Consider the following 24,927-nt stretch of genomic DNA (forward strand, 5'->3'; position numbering starts at 1 on the left):
GTCGTGCGCCGGCGTGAGCCGGGAATGCCAAAACGCCTGCTAAGGTGTGTTTTTCCGCAGAGCGTGACAGATTGTGACTGGGCAGCGGGCGGAGGCAGTACCAGCAGTTTCCAGCACTACTGAATAAAGTCCATCCTTACGGCCGCTGCCGCCATTGAATTAATTAGATCAGCCTTACTCCAACCTGCTGTCCTCCAGGGCGGAGAGGGTTCCAGGTCGGGGAAGGCCGTATCAGGGATTCGTGAGGACATCATTTAGTGAAAGATTATTTTAAAACTGCAAAATAGGAATAACTGGAGAGTGTCCAGGCTGCAACTCCATAACGCGTTTTTCTGGGAGTAAGTTTCATGAAATACAGCGGACATGCTTTGTGCATAAATGTTTGGAGATTGCACTGTAAAGCTGTAATTCTGTAGACACTTTCTTGGGAACATTTCCTATGGAACGCAAATATACTTTTGAGTAAAGGGACAATCGATGCACGTTGAGACAGGAAATAAGGCATACAATTCGCTGCAGTTCCCAGCCATCAATTGGGCTTTAGGCACTTTGCCTCTGTCTAAACATGGATAGGAGTTTGCTCTTATTTTTATTATAAGAAGACCATAATAAGCACACAAGGCTATGTAGTTAATCCTAAACAAAGAGTTGCTGGTCTTTTTTACTGATTAATCACGCATCGGATTGTGCCTTTGTTACGATATAATCAGGTTTTCAGAACCATGTAGCTTGCTTACAGAGCAATGGTACGCATTGTGACTTAGAAGCGGGTAGCCTCGTGTTCAACGAGTCTCATGGGTTAGTATGTGTAAGGCGGCAACCTTCAGGTATATCTCACCTCCGCCTTTTGTAGCAACCTCGAGGCGGCTTACAAAAAAGCGAACCTCAAGAATGCAAGCCAACGGGGGTCGACAGTAAGCCGCACGGGCTTGGTTTTCGCATCCTTCTCAGCGCGCTTCTCTGACTCGCCACGTCGCGAGCGAGTCGCGAGTTGCAAGATGAGAAAAGGCTCAGCTTGCTTGTTTTAAAGGACATTTTTCATTCAAAACACGACCCGGCGTAGAAGGAGCACGAATTCGGCTTCTGTTTGCCTCGAGCTTTTATTTCTGGGAAGAAAACAGAAAGGACGACTCCCTCGGTTTGCTATTTTTTTCTAAGGGCTGCTCTAAGGAGGAATGGCTTCAAACGTAACTCAGAAGCTGCCTCTAGAACGAGAGCCGCCCCAGGTTCAGGCGGCCTGCGTCCCCGGCCACGCCGCTCTTCCTCGTGTCTCTATGGCCCTGGGGTGGACCTGGTGTGTATAGCCAACCCTGAAGTCACACCTCTGTGGTTCTCTTCCCCACGTGGGTTGCCTCGGGGGCCGATGGCGTTCCATTCGTTTTCTTAGCGCGCCGACGAGGCGCTTCCCTGCGGAAGTCCCAGGGTCGTGGCTCTTGTTCTTCTCGAGAGTGGATAGTGTATCGTCGTCCAGAAGGTGTTGGACTGCAGATCCCCTTGGTGCTCGCCAGCACAGCCAATGGTAAGCGACGAAGACAGTTCAGCAACTCTATGGCAGCCTCTCTCCGGTTGATAGCCTTCAAATGGTTTGGAGTATGGCCAATGATCAGAAATGTTGGGAAGTGCAGTCCAAAGCATCTGGAGGGTACAGGTTGGGAAAGGCTGCTTTCCGGAGTGAGTAGGAAGCTGTGGTCTTTTTTCGTCCAATTAGAAATCACTGCATTTAGTTTTCCTGCTTCTGGAATTTTTTTGTGATAATGGAAGGTTTGGACGTCTCCATTTTGAACTTCAGCTCTATAGGCTTGGGGTGCCTCTCACCACTTCCAAGTTTGCCCCTTAGTGCCACATGGCTGGATCTGGGCAGCAATTTTACGCTTGTAAATACATAATATTGTGGCTCCTTCTGTTCGGAGCATGTTTTCCCTGTTCTAAACTGTCCATACCATATGCCTGTGAAAGATCAGAGAAAAGGAACAAGCAGCAATGCATCCACACTTTCCATGTTTTTCCTCAAGGATCACCTTAGATAATTTTGCATATCCACCTATGCCTCCGCAAGCTGCCTGTACTGATTACTGGGTCTAGCCTGCACAGCTTGCTTTTGCAGGACAATTTTGCTTACACCAATGTGTTTTGTTTGGGGTTTCTGTTTTTGGGGTTGTGTGTGTGTTTTTTTTTTTTTTGGTTCAACCTTACAAGGCTATGTGCACTTGTCCCATTAAACACTCTTGAGCTCTGCTAAGTGATATTGAAATGAGTCTTCATCCTGCCAGATGCCTTCATTTCAAGCTTAGCAGGGTGTAGCATTAGACCATGAAGCCATATTTGGCTTAATCAAAACTTAAGCAAACTCAAGTGGTCTAGTTCCAAACCCTGTTTTAAACCCCTTGCTGATCAATTGCTTTAAAAATACATACAATTTTATCTCTCAGATTTAACCGATATAAACACATACTTATCCAACAGTGCTGAAGGATCAAATTGCTTCCAGACTTTTTCCAATGCCAAACTTCTCCAGCGTCTGTTATAAACCCTTATTTATGGGCACAACAGACATTTGAAATTGCTTCATTATTGAATCTACCCAGTCTCACAAATCATAACATTATACTGCAAAAATAACAGTTCACAGATGTTTAAGATCATAGTGACATTCATTTGCCTTCATTTCACCTTAAACACTGGTACTAGAGTTGGACAAAAATACACAATGAAGATATAGGTTTGCATCTTTATTTCAAGTTTCTTACATTAAGTTAAATGATAAGGCAAAAACAGTCATTAATATTGATAAAGGCAGAGTGTTTCCAGTGTCCTCTACTGAGGAGCCAGTGAGATGTTTCTGCAGAAGTGTGTGGAATACATCTTAACAGTTATTCCTATACTCTAAAATGTTAAAAGAAAAAAAAAAGCCTCCAAAGTATATCCAGCTTTCCTATACACTTTACAAGAAGCTTAAGTGTACACCACACCAGCACAGCAACGTCTCAACTCTATTAAGTGAACTTCCAAAAGGTTTGGCTAAGAATTAGCTTAGAAGTTAAATCTGGGGTTAGAGTTGGAGTTCTTTATAAACTGAGAGTAGCAGACACTAAACACTACACATCTAAGAAAAAACACAGGCTAGACTTATATTCATGCTTTACATTGTGTATAGTCTTCCCAAGCCTGTGAACACCGAGCTCCTTTTGTTTTTTACACCCATTGCACAAACTGGAAAATAAAGTGCAACCTTCATCCATATGCTGCCAAAGAAATGGTGACTATTCAATATACCTTCAGACAACTTACATCTACAAGGAAAACATTTTCTCCAGCCATCTTCAGTGCATCTCCCTATTTAGTATATGTATTCAATATGCATTTATTTCTCTTGAGTTACAGAACAGGCAGTCATTTTGTACTATGTGCCTGTTACCAACAGTTTGCAATCATGTGATCTTCATATAACCCCATTACTCTCAAGTTATAGCTTACAACTCCCATTCAAAGAATACCTCCATCTCTTGCTTAGTCTGGGAACTGTAAGCAGAAGAAGCAGTTTGTCAGGTTTCATTGCTTTTTTCCTCAGTAATCTAGCAAATAAAGATCTGAGAAATTTTGTGTCAGAACATGTTTGTGTATAATATTAGTGGCACTGAAAAACTGTACTTAAGTCACTGCTTGAAGTTTAGAAGTAAGATCAGGGAATTACATAGTTTACAACAATTTATTCCATGTGTTATGGCAACCATTCTATTATGCCTGTGATGGTATGGAAATTCAGACTTAAGTACATTCAGTACAAAAATGCACAGTGGGTACTGGTAGCTCCTTTCTCAAGAGGTCTTCAATTTCAAGTGATCTTGCTCTTCAAAATCAAATCTCTTTGGTAGATAAGACATTTATTTAGGAATAATATAATAGAAACAGTAAGACCTGCCTCTTGTCGCGATCCCTAAGTGGCACCTCTGCATCAACTAAAGCAGCCTTTTGATTTATGGACTGCCCTATGTCATTCCATTCTAAATCAGCATTTTCAACATAAGAGTGGTAGAAATACTGAGCCCTTCAAAACTGCAGGATCCTAAGATGGCCTTTTTCTTAATCACCTTTCCCAAGTCAAGCTGTACAGAACATGAGACCATCCCACAAAATACCAACATTTCATACATGAGTCAAAGACCAATGAGTGCTGTCTGAAAATGATGATCTGTCCAAAGAAGCTGAAAGCAAGAGCATCTCATGCTGATACGGATGGCTACTTTACTAGAAGATGCTACTGCAGCCTTGTAGGTATTACTCTGAACAGAGTTTGCCACAAAGGGGAGAGATATTGGCACTATCAAGTGCTAGCTATGCTAAACAGATGCAAACAAAGCTAGTGAAGATTTTTACTAGCACAGACGGTGTGATAGCAAGGAATAATACAAGATGGCCAGGAATGTGCACACTGAGCCTTGTGCTGTAAAAAAGATCAAGCACGTGGCACAGTGGGAAGACCACCAATTCACACAGCGGATGTTGCGAGAGGCAAGTTGAGGAGCAAGTCACCCAGAAGCATGGCTCTTCTCTCACAGTCCCACCTCTTCACCTTCTGGCTGAAATTTGCAGTGTGTGTTCATCCCAAGGGGGACCTCCATGAAGCAGTGCCTTCAGCATTTCACCAGGATGCATTCTTCTACAATAGTGATACAGTGTAGTGCATGGCCGTTGCTTAGGATCCAGTTACACACCAGTTTCACGGAAGCAGAGGGCCCAGGCTGAGCTCCACATGGTGAGTGAGCCAGATGACACACTCACAACTCGGATCGCTTTCCTCTGTGGGCCGGATTGGAGCAGCAAGGTTCTTGAACTCATGTTTTAGCTTAAAACTTACAGTAACTTCCCCCTCCTCTTTCTGTGGAGTGACCTTGATGAATACCCCAACTTTGTTAGCTTTCCGGAAGGCTATGATGCTGAAAAGTCAGAAGAAAAATACTGAAGCAGGTTTTATTTAAGTGAATTTCTGCTGATCCCCCATTTTTTCTGCAACTCACCACACCATCTGCTAATTGCATACCCAGCACCCCTTTGAGAAGTTATGTCATATGAGACCAGAAAATTATGGATTTTAAGCAACCCTCATATAACCTAAAAAAGACCATGGTTTAACCATCATATAACCACCCAAGCTTGCCAGGTCCAGGTCCTGGACCCTTGCCAGGTCCACAACCCCAAGCAAGGGTTCAATATTCAGGATGGTGGCTTCATACACCCTGCACAAAGCACAGCCTCACTATGGGTTAAATAACTCTGGTACCCAGTCATGCCATGTGAATAGCACAAGACATGTGATTAGACAAGTATGTCCTTACACATTTAAATCAGCTTCCCAAGATAAGAGCACTTCCAGCTTTTCTCAATATAGCATTATTGTTTCAGAACACAAGAGCTCTGTGCTCTGTAAACGTCTGAAATTAAACACCTAAAAAACACAATATAGTTATTATCCACCTCTGAGGCTGAATCCTGATTGCATATTTGCCTTACCTGGATTTGGATATCTTTTATACAATTATTCTCATTTTAAAATGTACTTCATAAAACTACCACTTCAAGGAGTTCATTTCTCTTTAATGATTTCAAAAAGTCAAATTCTAGAATACCTTAGCTGGGCACTTGGTTGAGAGGTTTCAGCTACAAGTCTCAAATTTTTTAGAATTCCATATAATTCTTGGATTATACCCCCTCTTCCTAAGTCTCAAGAAAGATAATATTTCTCATAATTCCACAGGTCCTCTCTGTGAGTTACATCACTACAACTACCATTTATTGAGAACTAAATAATTTTATTTCTTGCTGAAGCCAGCTACCATGGCTAAACAGAATGGGGATGAGGCAGTCACACGAACAGTCCAATTCTATGAAATGTGTTTGCTAGAATTTGGGTGTAACTTCATGGGCATATCAAAATTTGAATATAGTTTCTTGTGAAAGCTCAGCCTTCCTGAATGAGATGAAAGGTTCACCTAAATCCATCATTATGCTTCCAGCATTAGCCAACAAGATGACTTTGGGAAGCCCAAAAACACACTATGAAGGCAATAGCTGCCCCTCTGGTTGTTGCTAGGCAACTGGGGGTCGGAGGCATACTGCCGCCAAAGCTGGTTTCCATATAGCTATCATTGCTGACAACTATTGACTGAGAGATCCCCCACTTGGTTGTCTAGTGTCTCTTTGGAAGGATCTAAACCAGTGACCATCACTACATCTTGCGGTAATGAATTCTGTAAAATGTGTTGTTTAAAATGTGAAATGTGTATGTTCTTTCATCCAATCTGAATCTACTGCCAATCCATTTCATAGTATGTATTCACTTCTACTATTATATTGGGGTGGGGAGTTGCCACTTTCTATTCTCTAGTTTTCCAGCAGAAGTATAGAGCAAAGGAAAACAAAGAGCTCAGCAACTTGGGTGACAAATTAGTACACAAGTCGACAAATACTGTGAACCGTCCCAAGACATCTGTGACGGGACGGTATACAAAAATCTAAAATAAGTAAGAGGGAGGGAGGGACATGCTTACACAAAAATCTTAAGTAGGGAGGGAGGGAAAGAAAGAAAGAGAGGGACAAGCTTACTCAGGGTCATCCTGAAAATCCTGCGGTTCTGCCAGCTCATCATATTCTGCTGCTGCATCTTTGCCAGCCAGGATTAGCTCTTTGGATGGAACCACCACCTGAAAAATGGTGTGGGGACAGGGTGTTTTGCAACAAGTATCCACTTGCAATTGCTCCATGTTGTCTATGGAACATACATGTTAACTGAATGAAAAAGGCAAAAGATTGCCAGTGACTAAAGTGCAGCACTGGCATGGACATTTCCAATGCAATAGAGTCAATGCACAAGGCAAGCTTCTTTCGTGTTATGATAGCCAGCTTTGTGTTACAGAGCCACAGATAAGCCTTTTCTGAAGCAACCACTTACTGCATTACATATAAACCACCCAAAGTCTCCAAGCAGAGCATTATACAAACACACAGCTGGTGTGTCTTCCAGCATGGTGCTGAAGTACACACCAGGATCTACATTAGTAAGAAAGGGCAATACCTTTGCTGTACTGTTGATGTCATCGGGATCTCCCTCCTCGCACTCTTTCAGTGTCACGTGGGTAAGGTGTTCCACTGGATTAGTCAGAGTTAGAAGAACTTGACTCTCCTATGAAAGAAACAGGTGCACGGAAGACAAGATTACTCAAGGAAGAAACACTTTGCTCTGATTTTGTTTCAAGAAACTCATCCATGCCAGGCCAATACCCCTAAAATGAATGCACATCTTATAACACATTTGTACACAGGTAAACCTCATTTCAGGAATAGCTATCCTTCCAATCTCACATTGCAAGAATGATTTCAATGATTTAACAGAGACTTTTCTCAAGACTCAAGCTATGTAATGAAGACAGACTTAGTTGAGATCTGTTCCATTTCCATCATAGCATAGTTTAAAAAGCTGGTGCCTAAACTGCAAAGTCTGGTTTACACTCAGTCAAACAAAATCAGGTTCAATAGCTTGATGTGCATATGGTTTACTACAGGGCTGAGTGGTGAGGCTGCTGTGCCTCAAGAGGTCCCATCATCACAGGAACAGGAGCGCTGTGCTGACAGGAGATGAAAGTGAGCAAGTGGCTCTTATATGTTTGCCTACATATTTGGAAACCTAAACCACAGCTTGGGTTCTAAAATAAGGCTGCAACTTGATTTGAAGACATTTAAATCAATCATAATAAGTCTGCATATGGGTAGAAATATTTCTTAACCAAACAACATTCCTTCTTTCCATCTTTTAATAAATAAATATATTGTAAGCCATCCTGAGACATTCTGTAGGGGATGGGATAGAAAAGCTTTTAATTAAGCAAGCAAGCAAGCAAGCATTTTAGAAAAGGATGAAAATCACCTTTTTAGTCAAAACATTTTTTCATTTGATTTGTCTAATTAAACATGACAGCCCTTGCTTTATACTATGCTTTGTGCACACAAACTGGTTATTTTGCTATTCTAACTTAACAACGTTAATGAGAAACCTATATGCGGGTCAAGAAGCAACAGTGAGAGCAACCAAGAAATTAAAAGACGCTTGCTCCTTGGTAGGAGAGCTATGGCAAATCTAGACAGCATACTAAAAAGCAGAGACCTCACCCTGCCAACAAAAGTGCGTATAGTCAAGGCTATGGTTTTCCCAGTTGCAATGTATGGCTGTGAAAGGAAGGCTGAGCACCGAAGGATTGAGGCCTTTGAATTGTGGTGCTGGACAAGACTCCTGCGCGTCCCTTGGACTGCAAGGCGATCAAACCAGTCAGTCCTAGAGATCAGCCCTGACTGCTCTTTAGAAGGCCAGATACTGAAGATGAAACTCAAATACTTTGGCCACCTAATGAGAAGGAAGGACTCACTGGAGAAGAGCCCAATCCTGGGAACAATAGATGGCAAAAGAAGAAGGGGACTGAGGTGGCTGGATGGAGTCACTGAGTCGTCGTGAACTTAAGTGGACTTAAGTGGACTCCAGAGGATGGTGGAGGACAGGAAGGCCTGGAGGAATGTTGTCCATGGGGTCACGATGGGTCGGACACGACTTTGCAACTAACAACAACTTAACAAAAATTAGGAAAATTAATGTTGGGCCCGAAAAGCTATGCCACACAATTAAAAATAAACAAAAGTGTTTAATATCCACTCAAAAGCAGCTTTTCAAGCTCTCAAATTCTACCTCTCCAGAAAAACCTACCAAAATAAAAAGGAACTCACCTTCATGTAGCGCAGATTGGGAATAGACATGATTCTCACTTCTGGGATGTAGTTGCTACAAATAAATATGCAAAAAATAAATGGCAAACCAAGCACAAGCCTATTATTGCCCTTAACCTACCAACAGCAATTTTACTTTTTATTTATTTTTTAAGATATCTGTCTCATATTTCAACCTAAAGGGTATTTCTTAAGATGGAAATGTTTTGTTTTTTTAAAAAAACCAGCCAACGGACATGACTTTTAAGAAAAAGAGTAGTATGTGAAATTGGGCTGAGGGCCTTACATGGTCCTCAATTGGCAGGTTCTGCACCCCAGTTACAGGAGCTCTAGGACTTTACTGAAATGAGAAAAGTGGAAAAACGCATTCTTTGAAAGATCAGGCAGGTAAATATGAAAGTATACCATCCATTTCTGAAAGAAATGCACTGTAGTGTGTATAATATTAAATCAAAAAATACTAACCCCACTGGGTTGCTTAATATGGTATTTCTAAGCTGGTGTTTAAGGCCTAAGTAGGCCTCCACAGATGCACTAGTATACCCTTATTCATAGCACACAAGCATGTCAGGGGCAGGTTAGAGCATAACTTTTCTGACATGCTATTTACAGGAATTTCTATTTCACGAGTCCTCACCTATAGTCTAAAGTGAGAGAGCCCAAGCACAGGGTTACCATTACAGTGAGAATCAGGGAAGAAGGCCTAAATCTTAACGATTGTCTTGCCCTCACCCACTTCCAAAATACTTACACAGCTACCAACTGGATTTTGAATTTGATAGAAGTCGGATTGAACTCTGGTTTACTCAAATTGTGTTCACATTTCTAGAAAGGGAAAAGGTTAGAAAAACAAAATTATGTGTAACAAGCTTACGTCCCTAAAATCCAGTGAGATTTGCAAAATCAGTGTCATTCAATGAGGAGGCTTGGCAGGAGGCTTAGGACAAACAAAAGGCACTACTGTACACAGTGCATAATTTAATATAGGGAATACTTATTTATACATGGATTTATAGGCCACCTATAATTGTCAAGACCTTCCTTGGTGGCTTACAATACATAAAACATATTAAAGTAAAACACATTAAAACCAATTATACTCATAATGATGCCTCACAATGCATCCATGCCTCCAGCCATGCAAAAGACAACTATCCACTACTTCTGTAGATCAAATCTTTTGGGCTGTGCGCTAACTCATATATACTAATTTTGGGAACAATTTCTAGCAGACCTGGATTCCAGTCGTGGAAAAGTTTTGGAGTGAATGGTATGGAAGCACCTAACGCTGCAAGAGAATGTCAATGGAAACCTGACCTATGCTGGATGGGGGCCACTGGGAGCCTGTTGCAACCTTATAGCTCTCTGAAAGCAGCGCTACAGTGCAGACATAAAATGACTTTCCAGAGCAGCCTACATACCCGGCAGCGTAGTGAACGTTTGATCAAAAGGTGCTTATGACGTGGGTAAAGCTGAGAAGCACAGATGGGCTGGAAATCTGGCTGCAAGAGGCGTTGCCGCAGGGTTGTCACTGTTCACAGAATGCAAAGTTAAAAAAAATAAAATTCTTAGTCAACAGTTTTGAGCAACAAGGGAAAGCAGACACCACCTGAATCCATCAGCTGGGACAAAGAAAGCATCTTACCTTCTGTTAGATTGATTGGTCTTGTGTAATAATCCTCAGGCAGAGGCTCCACTTCCTCCACAGCCTGAGCAGGTTCAATTTTTATCTCTTTCTGGTCCTCTCCCTCTTTCAGCCTGAAGTAAAATGTAAAAAAAAGACTGCTTAGTGTAAGAAGAAACATTAAAACATTAAAACTTTGACAATAATATGTTACTGGCCCAACAGAAGAAGCAAACATTTGTAAATTAACCATTAAAACCACCTTAGAATAGCTAGACAAGTCACACAAAGCAAGAGATTAAGCATCATATATTAATTGCTCAGCAGAGGTAACCTGTTTAACTTAATAGTTCTGAATGTTGAAAAATTCATGTAATGTTTCCTCCTTTGGGAAACTAAAAAACAGATTTGCAGGTCAATATACAAGTTACCAACTTTTCACTAGCCTTACTTTTACTAGTTTTACGCTCTGTTACAATTGTGATGCTAAAGAATCAAGAAAAAAGAAATGAGAGTAAGAAAAGAACTGGGGTGTATCCAATGCTGTCCTTTAATTCACAGAAAGCAATTTGATCCAGGGGAAGCTACAAGGAAAGGAAAGGAAAGGAAAGGAAAGGATTTTGCAAATCCCACCTCTTTGCTAAGCTTGTGCAGACATCTCCACAACTCTTCCGGAAGGCCCCCCCCCAACATATTGGAAGAGAAGGGTTGAGTCAGCAAAAATCACTTCCCTACTCTTCTGTTCTCAGAAGCCCCACCTGGATCAAAGAGCTTTTCATGAGCCAAAGTACACTGCTGGCAAAAGAGTCCTTCTTTTTCTTCCCCAAAAGGTCAGAAAATTTTGCCTGAGATGCAGGCTGTTGCTACTCGTGATTACTTGGACACTAAGGCCAAACCACATATTGCACACAAATCACTATAAAAGTAACCTGACTGCCCCCTTTTCAGGTTTTAAGCAGTGATGTGGGGCAGAAAATCTCCAAAATGGAACATTTTCTGATCCTGTACTTTTCAGTGGAAAATTTTCCACACTGTATATGTCTGCTTTTATCCATAGTTGGCTGGTCTGCTGTACTCCAGTCAATCATGTTAGATGGGATAAATATCGTATAAGAACATTAAGTTATATTTATTCTTCTAGGACAAGCATTGAAAAATCTTCAGTTGTCCAGGAGGCCCTTCCTGTGCACTGTGGCTCCTTGTTGTGTCTGAACCAGTCCTATGATGTATTTGCCCTCTATTGCTAACATGCTCCATTAAAAACCTAAGGAAAACTGAAAGTGAAATTAAGACTGTGGTTACTGTTTGTTTCCCTTAAGAACAGAAGCAGAGCAATGCTGGATCAGACCTACATTCCAGTCACAAAGTGGCCAATCAGCTGCTCATGAGGTCTGAGCAGGTAAATGCAACAGCAACACCCAGCCCAGTTTGCCCATCCTGTGCCCCCAGACATATTTCGCCAAACAGAACGTTTAACTAGTACTTTGACTCAGATTTTTCTCAGCTTGAACCAGTAAGCACTGCAGAGAGTGAGTAGAGCTGGAAGGTGCAACAGTTACCTCAGCAAAGAATATTAAGCTATTGATCCAAGATCTATCAACTCTCTTCAGATATATATTCCCCAAACAATGTGTTCTTTCAGGTGCAGTCATTTTTTGCTAAATATAATCAAAAAACACAGGGAAGTATATGCTATTGTCTTTATTTTTACAAATTTTCAGCATTTTTACAAATGTTGCTTGAATGCAACATTTTAAATTATATTGTGTAGTTAATTTAATTTTCCCTAAGCAGACAGTTCAAATACTGTGTGGCTATTGGGAAAACTTTTGCTATATATATGCTGCACATGAAATTGACATGCATTGCATTTTTAGTTCTGTTTACCAAATATGAACTATGTTGCATGCTTATTGAGGGAAAATGTGGGTTGGAGAGCAAACATGAGTCAAACATGCCAAATCAGATAACATTATTTAGAGGTTTGGAAAGGTTTCTAGTTCTCCTTTTCCCAGAAAACTAGTATTACTGGTTTTTAAGAAATTTTTTGTGAGAGCACGATTTATAACAGAGAAGCAGCAGTTGTTGAAACATGTCACCATATCCCCCGTTCAATTATTCCACACCAAACCCTTCCCATAAGGGTTCCCATAAGTTTCTTCTGAAAGTGAAACAGATTTTAAGCCTCTGGGGGAAGAATTTGTTGGGGAAGGGAAACTGCTGGCAGTGGAAGAACTGAAGCAGAAACATGGCACAAAATGTTATTCCACCCCATTCTGATTTCAATCTTGTCCTCATAAATAGTTTTTCAAAACAAACAAACAAATGACAGTGACTGGATTTGCACAACATGCTAACCTGTTTCTAACTGCCCCTGCTTCTTGGGAAATCACACCCACCAGCCATGGCTAGGCTACAGAGCTACTTGGCTAGAGAAGCAAAAAGTGAGCACGGGATGTTCAGCTGGACCTTTTCCCAGGGAAAGCCAGCCAAACATGCCCCTTGCCCCCTGCCTGTAGCTGTGAGGAAGAGGCCCAGCCACACACACCACCCTCCCATGCTGCAGCTCCTGTGGACACTTTAGCAAGCCAGGGTGGGGTTCAAGCCAGAAGAGGGGCACTTGCCTCCGTCACCAGCCCACTGTTCAGCTGGACAGCACCATGGCGAAATGACAGGACAGGCCATCTTGTGATGACCCTGGAAAGTCAGCACAAGGTGACTCACGCTCCACCCCCCACAATCCCCTGCCCCACAAACCTGCTACTGCCAGGAGAGCACAGGGAAGGGAAATGGAAGACTGCTGTCTTTCCTGCTCCCCTCAGTGCTCTCATGGTGTTGCATGGAATACTGCTGGGATGACTGGGGAGGGCAGAGGGGGAAAAGGTACTTCGGATGCCCACTCCCCACTCTGTCGGATCATTCTTGTGCAGTCTTGGGGCCCCAGAAAACTTTAAGCCCGGGGTTGCTATAAAGCCACCTGGCCTTAAAGTATCACTGAGGCACATCTAGCCTAGCTGCAATCCTTTCCACAGCTATACTGAATGCCCATATAACAGAAGGAATTAACAAAAGCTTAGCCCTCCAAACTTCAAAGGATTCAACCTAAGGGCATGCCAGAAAAGGCAAAGTTATTACTAGCAATATACTAGGTTAGAAAATCAAGAGTTTACAGTCAGGCACAAAACCCAAGGGAAAACTGCTTGAAGCAGCTGTGCTGTTTGTAAAAGGAATCAGAAAGGCTCACATACAACTGTGAAAGTAACAGCTGAATCCACCACTGAGCAATGGAATACTTTTCCTTCTAAAGGGCTGACAGATCAGAGGCATGAGGAAAAGGCTGGATCTCCTGCACAGCCTCAGGGCAATCCATTCTTACCCCAGGCAAGTGGTCTGTTTCACCCGCTACCACACACAGAAGAGTCTAGTACTCACGAGAGTCCAGTAAGGGCACTGATGGGGGCTCCGGGTCTCTGGCGCTGAAGCCTGGTTCCAAGGCCATACTTGTCCTATGAAAGAAAAGTTAGCCCTGTTTGTCTGCATGGTTGAGGGGTCAAGCATATAGAAAGCAAACATGATTTTTTTTCTTTCTCATTATAGTAATTTTTGTTCATTTGGTTAGTAAAATAAAGAGAAGCAGCATGCCATTCAAAGTGCCCTTTAAAACAGCAACCCACCCAAACTATTTTAACCCAGTACTTGTATTTACAGTCTACTTCATATCTAAAGGTGTAGTCCTGTGCAAATTAGGCCAAAAAAGCCTTTTGTAGGTCTTTTTTTCTCTTTAAGCTTCCATAACATTGTGCCTAGTTAGAACGTGATTGTTCACATACCAGGAGGCAGCCTGCTTTTGTGGACCAAAATATCACTGGCTGGAGCCAGACTTAAAGGAACACAGTTACGGTAATGGTAGGGAATTCATTTTGTTTATATCTCAAGCTGACTGCTATCAGTTAACCCAAACAAGTTGCTACATTTGAATTAATGGGAAAAGTTTTCAAAGCAGGTAAAAACATGCCTGTCAATTCCCACAGGAAATAAAGGGTTGGCCTCAGAGGTGTCCTTCCTCATTCAGAGGTTAACTCCTGCTCCTGAAAACATCATTTTTTATCCTGTGTATAAGAAAAAATAAGACTAAACCTAAAGAATCTCTGCCTGCACAAGAGGTCATGCAACCCCTGTAGAAGCAAGTACCAAGAAAACCACTCTGGAACTGACAGTGGAAGCAAGTGCAAGACACTAGTTGCCATCTTCCTTCCACTCTTGGGTCACCGGATCCAAGCAATAATTCATATCATTGAATGAACCTGAATGAACAGAGTGCCTTGAATTAGTTCCCTACCATGTCCTCATAATGATCCTGCAAATTAATTAATTAATTAAAACATTTCTATGCCGCCCCCATCGCAACAAAGTCTCGGGGCGGCTCACAACAAAAACAAACAAAAGCATATAAAAATTATACAATAAAAATATTAAAACCCGGTGCATCTCGGCTTAAAAAAAATTTTTTTAAAAAAAACCTACATAATAAATTAACAATTAAATTAAGTTTTAAATTAAAAGGTCTTAGCCTGGCGCCGAAAAACAAATAACGACGGCGCCAGGCGGACCTCTCTGGGGAGCGCATTCCATAGGTGGGGCGCACCCGCAGAGAAATTAAGGCATTATTGCTGGTGTCACTGTTGACTCTATAGTGCCCTAACGAGTTTGAGACTAGAGTATTTAAAAGAACCTCTCCTCCCATATGCACTTGTGTGGACTCTTAGGTCGTCTTCTGAGGCCTTCCTCCAGGTGCATCTGCTGAAGGAAGCAAGGCAGGCCTTCCAAGAAAGAAGCCCTCTAGGTTGTGGCATCCTGCTACGGAACGCCCTCCCTGAAAAGGCAAGCCTGGCTCCTCTGCCACCTCTCATGGTGTCAGGCAAAAATCTTTCCTTTCTCTCAGGCATTTTAAAGTCCTAGGCTGTAAATTTTTATAGCTGCTAGATGTGTTCCCGTGCAGTTAGGGTTTTTTTAATTGTACTTTAATCTTTTATATTCTGTCTACATGGCATTTTAGTCTTTTAGCTGTTTGTAACTGCCTCAGAGAACACTGGTTATTGGGCAGATGATAAATATATAATAAATACCAAGCTACAGATAGGAAATTATTCTGGAAGTCACTTGCTGTAGGATGGGGATTCACTAAAAAATTTTCAGTTACCTGACTTTCTCCCTAGCTATTGGTTTATGTGCTATTTTGTAAAATGATAGTATGCAACTATATTTTTAGTAAAAAGAGAAAAGTGCACACGGCCTGGAAAAAGGATGTGAAATCTACTTGTGCTGCATATAAAAACTAAATCTGAATTATATAAAACCTCTGTTACTGATTGTGAGGGAGGGGTAGCAGGGACAGAGAAAGCATGTATGTGTAAGGAGCACTACTGAACTTTTCCAGAAGAAATACACACTTAAAAGCACTGAAAGCCGAATTGCAGTCAGGAGATACAGATGAAGGTATTACAGCAGGTTCACAGCTCAGTAGAGATTTCACATACACAGGGATCATACACCCTCAGAGAAATTCCTGAATACAAGAAGCAGATCTATCCCAGAATAGTCTGTTGGCAAGTCCACCAATAAATACTCTGATCACATGTCGTGCTCTCAGGGGCTTCCACCAGCAAAATGACTGTTGGGGGTACAAAAATGTACTTGAAGACTCTAACAATAAGTACAGCAGCCTAGGTGTAAAAGATGGACCCACATCCATATTACTCTTGAGTATGGTAAAGAACAATATACTAGTAGAATGCAAGTGGTGTCAAAGGCTTTAACACTATCAGAAAGGAAAGCACTTACCACTACATGTATAGTGTGTTGCTGCAGAGAGCCCCCAAATTAGCAGCAGGCAGCAACGGAGACAAGAAATATGCAGCAATAAAGACAAGAGCAAATGCACAGAGCAAGCAGATTATACATTTATCCAAAAGGCAGCAAGCATATGCAAAATTATTCAGCTAAGCAAACTAAGCCTTTCATTTGACACTGAGACAGGCTGCACCACTGAAAATTAAAATGAAATAGTCAAGTTTGTGCCAAGTGTGAGCAAGATCAGCAAATATTTTGTTAGCCAGCCAGCAGGTTAAAACTGAAAGCACAAGCATCTGGACTCTTATTTTGAGTCCAGACTTTAAGTCATACTTAATATAAAACAAAAGTTATTTTACAGTTTGAAATTACAGGTGCCTACATTTATCTCAAGGACAATGTCCCTTAGAGAACTATATAGCATTCTGGAATCCTTCCATACATAGCTGTTTAGAACTTGCATGCCATAGATAATGGATAAGCTTTCCATGAAGTATTATTTCCTTTGCCTGTCTCCTTCCTAGAAATCTCAAGTAAAATAACAAACATTCCTCTGCAATTTAAAAGCCATGTTTTCAACATGGGAGCCCCAGAATTGTGTTTACTGAATTCTATTTACTGTATTCCCAGCTCACCGAGAAAGCCAGCGGCATGTAGGGTCGACGTCGAACCAGCTTTTTACGATCCCTCTCCATCTTCTCCTTCTGAGCCAACTGTTGATAATACTCAACCAGTTTGTTAACCTGTATAGAAAGGGCCATTTAAAACAGTGAAATGGAAGAAAAGGATGTTCCTGACAAGGCAAGATTTTACATCAATATTCAATTTGGGGATGGGCAGGGGAAAATCCTTTTTCACTCATTAAAAAGTTACTGCTGGAGTTAGTGCCTGAGCAGGGACTGTATCAGGCTGGAGCAATGCATTCTCCTTCTATATCCTCCCCTGTCAGTAACTGGCATAATTAGCCTATCCTAACAGCTGAACCCAAATTCTGCTATTCTAGAAAACAGCCACCAAGCAGAGCAACTGAAGAACCTTGAACTGCATCGTATCCTTTATTACATCAAGGCAAGCCACATCCTGCAGCTTGAAGGCTGGGTCAAGCTGATAGCGAACAGGGCCTGGAAGAACATGGCTCTTGAATTCAAAATGCTGCTTCTGGGTGGGAAACCTGTCAGTGTAGTATAGTGGAGCTGGGGAAAGACTCTGACCTGTGTTATGAGCAGCATCCTCCTCCTGGAAATAACTCATACAGATTATGCTAGTCCCTGTACCGATTATCACAAAACTGGACCTAGTGTGATCAATGCAGGGGGACAGTATTTCATTGAACAGCTTTTGGGAGGAAATTGTTGGCCTATTCGGTATATTTTTCATCTCCAGTTCCAGCTGGATGCTCCAGTTTGACACTCCAGTGCTAAGACAATTCTGGGAAGAAACTACTTGGTTTCAATCATGTAAGACTTATCCTTTCCCATTTAAGACAAACAATGGTCAACTACTCTTTTGTAAGTTAGTGATAAGAAAAGTAGACTCAAGATGAAAGCCTTCTTCTTCCTGAAATCATTCTATTAAAACAGAGACATTATTTTTAGTTACCTTTTGGGTATGAGGATTCTCCGGTTCTTGCCAGCCTCCACTGGCTGCAATACAACAAAAGGAGCAAATTCATACTTTAAGCACCAGACAGAGAAATTAAAATGTACCTAGTCACTTCCTGCTTCCTTGCTCCTTTCATCCCACTAAGATCGTTGACTAGGATACCTGGTATCTTTTGGTGTCAATATTCCTGCATGCCTTGAGGCAAAAGATAGAACTGGATAATATACCAGAAAATTTAAGTTTTCCAAATTAGTGTCTAGAGGCTAACTTGCATAGAGAGCAACAACACGAATCTGCAGGGGAGGACTGGCAGACTAGAGGGGGCTGACTCAAGTCTGTTTTGCAACTGCCAAGTATTACTTATGTACACTCCCCTCTTCCTTGATGGCTATTCCCATCGTCGGCCCTCTTTGGATTTTGCATCTCCTTGCAATGCACAGAGAAAAAAAATTAAGTTGAATAAAGTTATAACTAAGGCAAATCACCCATATGCATCATGGAAGTATACATGAAAGAATGAAAAGGAACCCCATGCTTCTAAGGACTGTGTCTGACAACCTTCACCATCATGATGCCCTCCAGACGTTTTGGATAGCAACTTCCATGATTCCCAGCTAGCATGGCCTTTGGATCTGGTTAGGGAAGGCTGGTATATGAATACTACAGATGGAAAATTAGGGGAGGTGGTACTTTTTCCACATAACAGAGAAACACCCATCTGTTCAAAAAATACCAGGAAATCGGGATTACCCCCTCCCTGCCCTTTCCACCAAAATGTCACCTAACAAGGTCTGCCATGCACAGTACTCTTCTCTAGCAGAGAAATGACCTAGCGCCTCAGCACATCCCATTATTACAAGCCTCGCAGCCTTAGGAAGTGGATATTTAATGATACTGGCTTGCTCCCATCAGCCAGTACAGATGAGAGGGAGCAAACTAGGGAGGATTTTCACATATCCTAAGAGCTCCTGGAATGAGATACTGGCCCTCCCAGCTTCTTCTGCTTTGCTGGTTCTGTGCAGCTACCAGGATCTGGACTGGTGACTGACCAGGAAAGGTGTCTTTGCATCACAGTGGATTGATAAATGGAAACAGCAATCAAATGTGCAGCATCTCTGAGGGATCCTAACTGAAGGGGCTGAAAATATAACTTCCAGTACTGCAGTGCCTTTCTATAAATCTTCCATATGAAGATACTTGGAATAGTGTATAAAGTGCTTTTGCACACTTCTGTAAAGAAGTGAATCCAATTATGTTTGGTGTGAAGAATGGAACAGGAGGGAGGGGAAGTTGTTTTTCTCCCTCTTTCATAATACTAGAATGCAAAATCAGACAAAAAGGAAGCACTTCTTCATATGCACATACAGCATACATAGTTAATATATGAAACTTCTGCTAGATTGTAACACCTCCATGTGCTACTGTTAGGTAACCTCAATTCCCTTGTTACAGTATCTCTTACATGACTTTCGAATGCTAGCACTGATTTGGCATAATACAGTATCAGTCCAATTTTCAATGAATGCTGTGTGCACAGTGAGCCGTGGAGAAGTTTTCTTACATCATCTGAAAAGCAATTCCACTCACCAACTGATTTATCTGCCATGCCAACATCTCTGGAAGTCCAGCGACAAAAGCCACAGGCCAGATAATAAGCTTTCTTCATTGTAGTCTTGGCTGGATCATCAGGCAAAGGAGCAGAGATGCTTGTTGCTCGGGTGGAGAGAGTGTGCATACAGCAAGGGCAGTCAAAACAGTTAGCACATCTGAATGGGAAGAGACAAGCATAAAGAATATTTTTCAGGGCTTTCATCTGGAGCTCAAGGCCTCTGGCTTTCAGAAATTGTATCTAAAAAGAGTCTCAAGGAACACATGTCTATCTAAAGGATTCATTATGAAAGAAAGCACTGAACAGAAGCAGCTAACACGAAACAAAGTCTCCCCCCCCGCCCCACTTCATGAGTTAGCAGAAAACCTGCTGCAGGAAATCTCCAAATGCCACGATTCAGTACTGAGTGGTTCAAAGCATTTGACACATGTTGTATGAGGATTCAAAGAGAAACACACTGGTTCAGGATTTGTTTCAGAATGACATTAAAAACACCTTTATAGATGATATAGAATGACAAGTGTAAATACATTTTAAAGCCCTTCTAATACCATGTGAACACATCAGCAATGGGATAAAACTAAAATATTCAGTGGAGTACATCTTACAATGTAATGAGATCAAATACACCAGTAAAGTGAGAAGTGAACAGTCCCACATTTAGGCATAAGGGGCTCCAAGTCAGAAGTCTATGACAGGCAATGAAGAATGCCAAGTCAAACACACAGAGGCATAATCCTCATACCAATGAAATCATATTAAATAATATCCACATTGCAGGAATTTTGAAAACTCAGATTCTTACAAAGATGCTGGGATCCAGACAAATAAAGCTGTAGATGAATTAATATTGAAAGATAATAGATTGCAAAAGGGAAAGGAGTAAAGGTTGCAGAAGCAGCATGCAATCTTACCTATTCTTCTTCAGCTTGGCTTCAGCTGATGGCATATTTTCCAAGCAACTGGGACAATAGTGGGAATCCACCTAAAGAAGAATGAAAATGGCTTCTTCATTATCATCATTCACCAATCCTTCTCCAACACTGTACTTAACAAAAAGGATCTGTGCATTTCCCGATACAGGACAGATTTATGAACCAAATGTCTCATTTGTTTCTCATTTCTGCAATGAACCCAGCAGGTGACCTAAGGCAGGCCACCCCATCGCAGCAGCAATCCCTGTATATGTCACGCTATAGTACCAAAACTTACTGCAGAGCTGTTATAAAGATTACACAAAAATATGTAAAATGCTTTGAAGAGCACACTCACACACATTATAGGAACAGGAGCATTTTCTTCAGAACAGTGGAGAAGAAAACCATTTATTCATTAAATATATATTCCATCTTTTCACTCAAAATAGTACTCACAGCAACTTACAGTGAAACACAGAAAATGTTATAATTAAAAGTGTTTTTAAAACAAAAAAAATTCTTCAATTTAGAACACACCCACCACATCCAACAGAACACAAATATAAAAAGCTAATCAAAGCATATGAACAAGAAAAAAATAGCATACAGAGATTAAAAACCCAACTCAGCTCACATGTCAAAATCCTGCCTGAGTGAAAGTGGATTTGCCTGCTAGTGGCAGGATAAATGAAACTACATAATCCTGGGCTCCTTTGGCACAAAGTTCCAATACCTGGAAGAAGCCATCAAATAGGCCCTCTCTCATGTCTCCATCAAAAGTGCTTCTGTTTATGAAGGGACAGAAAGAAAGATCCTTTAAAACCTAAGCATGCTCATCACCTAAATGCTAACATGTCTCTTCACTGTCTTCTGCCACAAGGTATCTTGACAAAGAAAAACAATCTCCTAATCACGAAGAGCCAAAGACTTCTTTGAGTGGTTTCAGACAAAGGTTTCATTGTGAAATCACTCGACTTAGTTAACCACATTTTACAAGGGATCCAGACATCTATGACTGGCTTCACGTGATAAAACATCCCATCATGGGTTGTCATGTCATCCAAATCTCTGCAGAAAGGCTTAATTTTTGCAACCAAGCCATGCTGAGAACCCATGGCTTATTGCAGGGTTGTTTATACCCACAGTGGATTGTCATGCTGTTGGAACCCAAGGGAACAATTGTATTGTGGGTCACTAAAATTTGCTACAGATCCACTTGAAGAGAACATGAAAACAGCCTGTGGCCACTTGTCCATTATCTCCCCAGTGAGAGCTCACCATATTTAAGCACAACATTCTGTTCGCCTAATGACTAACCAGATGCCTCTAGAAAGCCCACAAGCAGGATGCAACTGCAGCCTTCTGCTCATTTTCTCCCGCAACAGCTATGCAGAAGCATACTGCCTCTGACAGTGCCTCCTACAATTCCCTCCTAACTGGTAGTCTCCTCCATGAATCTGTGAAATCCCCTTTTAAAGCAGAGAACATTCAAAAAAGCCATGCAGGATCAGACCCAAGTTCTGTCTCGTCCAGCACTCCATACACATGGTGGCAAACCAGCTGGCTACAGGTTCCCCCAAGCGGATGGGTGCAAGACCTCCTCCTGCCCAAGCTCCTCAGCAAGTGGTATATGCAGGCATTCCAGCTCTGGTAAAGGAGGTAGCACACAGCCTAGTAGCCTCTGATAGCTTCATCCCTCATGAATCTGTCCAATCCCTTTTTAAAGTCATCCAGATTGGCAGCCATCACTACTTCCGAAGGCAGTGAATTTGATAGCTTAACTACAACTGTATGAAATGTTTTATACTATACTCGCTTTTATCTGTCCTAAATCTCCATCCAATCAGTGTCACAGGATGACCCTGAGTTCTAGTTTTATGGGAGAGGGAGAAAAATGTCTCCCTCTCTACTTTTTCCACACTGTGCACTATTTTAAACACCTCTATCATGTCTCCCCGTACTTACTTACTGTTCTAAGCTGAACAGTCCCAGTTATCATAGCCACTTCTCATAGGCGAGCTACTCCAGCCCCCTGATAATTTTTGCTGTCCTCCTCTGTACTTTTCTCAACTCATATATGTCCTTTTTCAGGTGAAATGACCAGAACTGAAAACAATATTCCAAGTGTGGTCACACCAAAGATTTGTATAATGGGAGTAAAATTTTGGCAGTTCTATTTTTGTATTCTGTTCCTAATTAAGCCTAGCATGGAGTTTGCCTTCTTTACAGCAGCAGAGCACTGGACCAACATTTTCATCAAACTGTCCACCACCATCCCAAGATCCCTTTCTTGCTCAGTGCCTGCTAGCTCAGATCCCACCAGCATATATGTGAAGTTAGGATTTTTTGTCCCAACGTGCATTACTCTATACTTGCTTATTTTAAACTGCATTTGCCATTTTGATGCCCATTCTCCCAGCCTGGAGTGATCATTTTAGAGCTTCTCACAATCCCTTTTGATTTTAACCACCCTAAAAAAATAATAGTGTGGTCAGCAAACTTGCCCACTTCACAACCCACTCTTAATTCCAGATCAATTATGAATAGATTGAATAGAATTGGTTCCAGTACAGAACCCACTGGGATTCCACTGGTGACATCTCTCCATTTATTCCCACCCCATCTTCTACTCTTTAACCATTTAGTGATCCATAAAAGGACCCCCCTTTTATTTATTTATTTATTTATTAAAACATTTTTATGCCGCCCCATTCGCCGAAGCCTCGGAGCGGCTTACAACATAGATAAAACAATAAGTTAAAATCCATATAAAATAATCTTAATTAAAACACACATTATAAAATAAGCCGCCCTGGCCAGATAAAATTCAATTGTATTTAGCATTTAAAATGTTGCTTAAATAAAAAGGTCTTAGCCTGGCGCCGAAAAACAAATAACGAATTTTTATTCCATGACTGCTTCGTTTGCTCAGAAGCCTTTGGTGAGGGACTTTGTCAAAAGCCTTTTGGAAGTCTAAGTAAGCAGTATCTACTAAATCACTTACTGACACTCTCAAAGAACCCCAATAAGTTAATGAGACAAGACTTCCCTTTGCAGAAGCCATGATTGTTTTTCAGCAGGACTTATCCCTCTATGTGCTTGGAAGCCATCAAAGAATGTGTCAAAAGAAACTTCATTATTTAATTACGCACTGTAAAAATAAGTACATCCTTTTATCTATCCTGAAACTACCACAATTCTGCTTCATTTAGATGATCCAAGGTTCTATCTACAAGTTCTATAAAACTGTTATATTTCAGCAACAATTGCTTTGGTGCCTTATCAATTGCACAGCCTCATCTAGAAATGAGAGGCAACAATACCCACCATTACATGAGCTGCTTGAAAAACATAGTAGAAAAGGAGATCAAATGATCATTTTGTTCAATACATTGCTTGAATAATGAGCAAAAGAACACTGAAAGTATGTGTAAATGTAGCTTTGTGTAAGTAAGGTAAGAGTTCCCATGATGCATGACACTGACAGAATGAAATGGAGGTTATGAGTTACCCACATGCCATACAGAAGTAGGTTTTGCAATGTAACTCCCACAATTCCTGGCCATACTGAAAGGGGATGATGGGAATTCCAGTCCAAAACATTTGGAGGGCACAAACTTGCCTACTGCATAGCTCAGTTCCAGAAGGGCAGAACTGGCAGGTTCCCAACATAGCAAAAAGCTACTGTAAGCAACTCGAAAGCGAAGAAATACAATGAAGTCTGATACAGCTCACACACGGATAATGCTAATTTATGCAGAAAGAACGGGCTTCTATGGCACTGATGAGAGAAAGGAAGATTTTTTTATTATCCGTGAAAATAAAGATGCCAAGGAGCGCCCCGCCCCCTCCCGAAAGACCAGAATGACAAGCCTGTTCCTTTCCGTATTGTCCAATGAGGAAAGGAATGACACTGACAGACGAGCATGTGCCCCAATCAAGATTCCAGCCTTGAGATCCACCTACAGGAACCAATGGGGGAGAGCTCTGAACGCGCCGGGGCTCGCCAACCGGGCGAAGAAGAGCAGCGAGAGACAGCCCGAGAGGCCAACAGGCGCCCGCGGGCGCCGCCGCCGCCCCCCCACGCCCTTCCCCGCTTACCTCATGGGAGACGCACTCGAGGGAGCGGAGCTCGCTGCAGTAGCGACAGAAGTAGAGCTGCGAGAGCGGCATGCGGATCTCCTTCTCGCCGCGCACCAAGTACAAGACGCGCTCGGACTGGAGCAGCGAGGCCATTTTGGAAGGATCGGGCCGGCTCCCGCTCCGCCGCTCGCCGCACCCCGCTTCAAGGCGCCCGGCACGTGACCCGGAAGCGCCGCCCTCGGCCGCTGCCGCGTGGTCTCTCGGCCTCCACTTCCGGGTGGCGCTCGGGCCGTGCGCGGGGGCGAGGAGCGGAGGCGCTCGGCGCGGCTCTCTCTGGCCCTGGACCTGGACCAAGGAGTGTCCTGAGCGCGCACCGTCGTCCTTTAAGCTGGGTTTATGGAGGGTTAATAGCCTTTGTATTACATCGGAAAGCAGCCTTCTTCTGCTTGGTTCCCTCCAGATGTGTTAGCATGCAG

The 24,927-nt window shown here is 42.1% G+C and overlaps 1 protein-coding gene and 1 long non-coding RNA gene across 2 annotated transcripts; one reads left to right on the forward strand and one right to left on the reverse strand.

The window, feature by feature from the left end:
• Positions 1-1,201: 1,201 nt before the first annotated feature.
• LOC123035831 lies at positions 1,202-11,670 on the forward strand. Its single transcript, XR_006417042.1, has 2 exons — positions 1,202-1,519; positions 11,532-11,670. It is a non-coding gene; the product is annotated as an uncharacterized LOC123035831 (long non-coding RNA).
• DCTN4 (dynactin subunit 4) lies at positions 2,715-24,685 on the reverse strand. The gene is made up of 13 exons (XM_044454454.1): positions 24,470-24,685; positions 20,366-20,436; positions 19,430-19,608; positions 17,840-17,883; positions 16,876-16,983; positions 13,823-13,896; positions 10,412-10,524; positions 10,188-10,297; positions 9,518-9,591; positions 8,767-8,821; positions 7,070-7,177; positions 6,601-6,698; positions 2,715-4,934 (listed from the first exon to the last, which is right to left on the reverse strand). The coding sequence occupies exons 1-13, from the start codon at positions 24,602-24,604 to the stop codon at positions 4,718-4,720; spliced, it is 1,386 nt and encodes a 461-aa protein (XP_044310389.1). The 5' UTR covers positions 24,605-24,685; the 3' UTR covers positions 2,715-4,717.
• Positions 24,686-24,927: the final 242 nt, after the last annotated feature.

Source organism: Varanus komodoensis, unplaced genomic scaffold (assembly GCF_004798865.1).
Source record: "Varanus komodoensis strain SLA01 unplaced genomic scaffold, ASM479886v1 scaffold7_3, whole genome shotgun sequence".
NCBI lineage: Eukaryota > Metazoa > Chordata > Lepidosauria > Squamata > Varanidae > Varanus > Varanus komodoensis.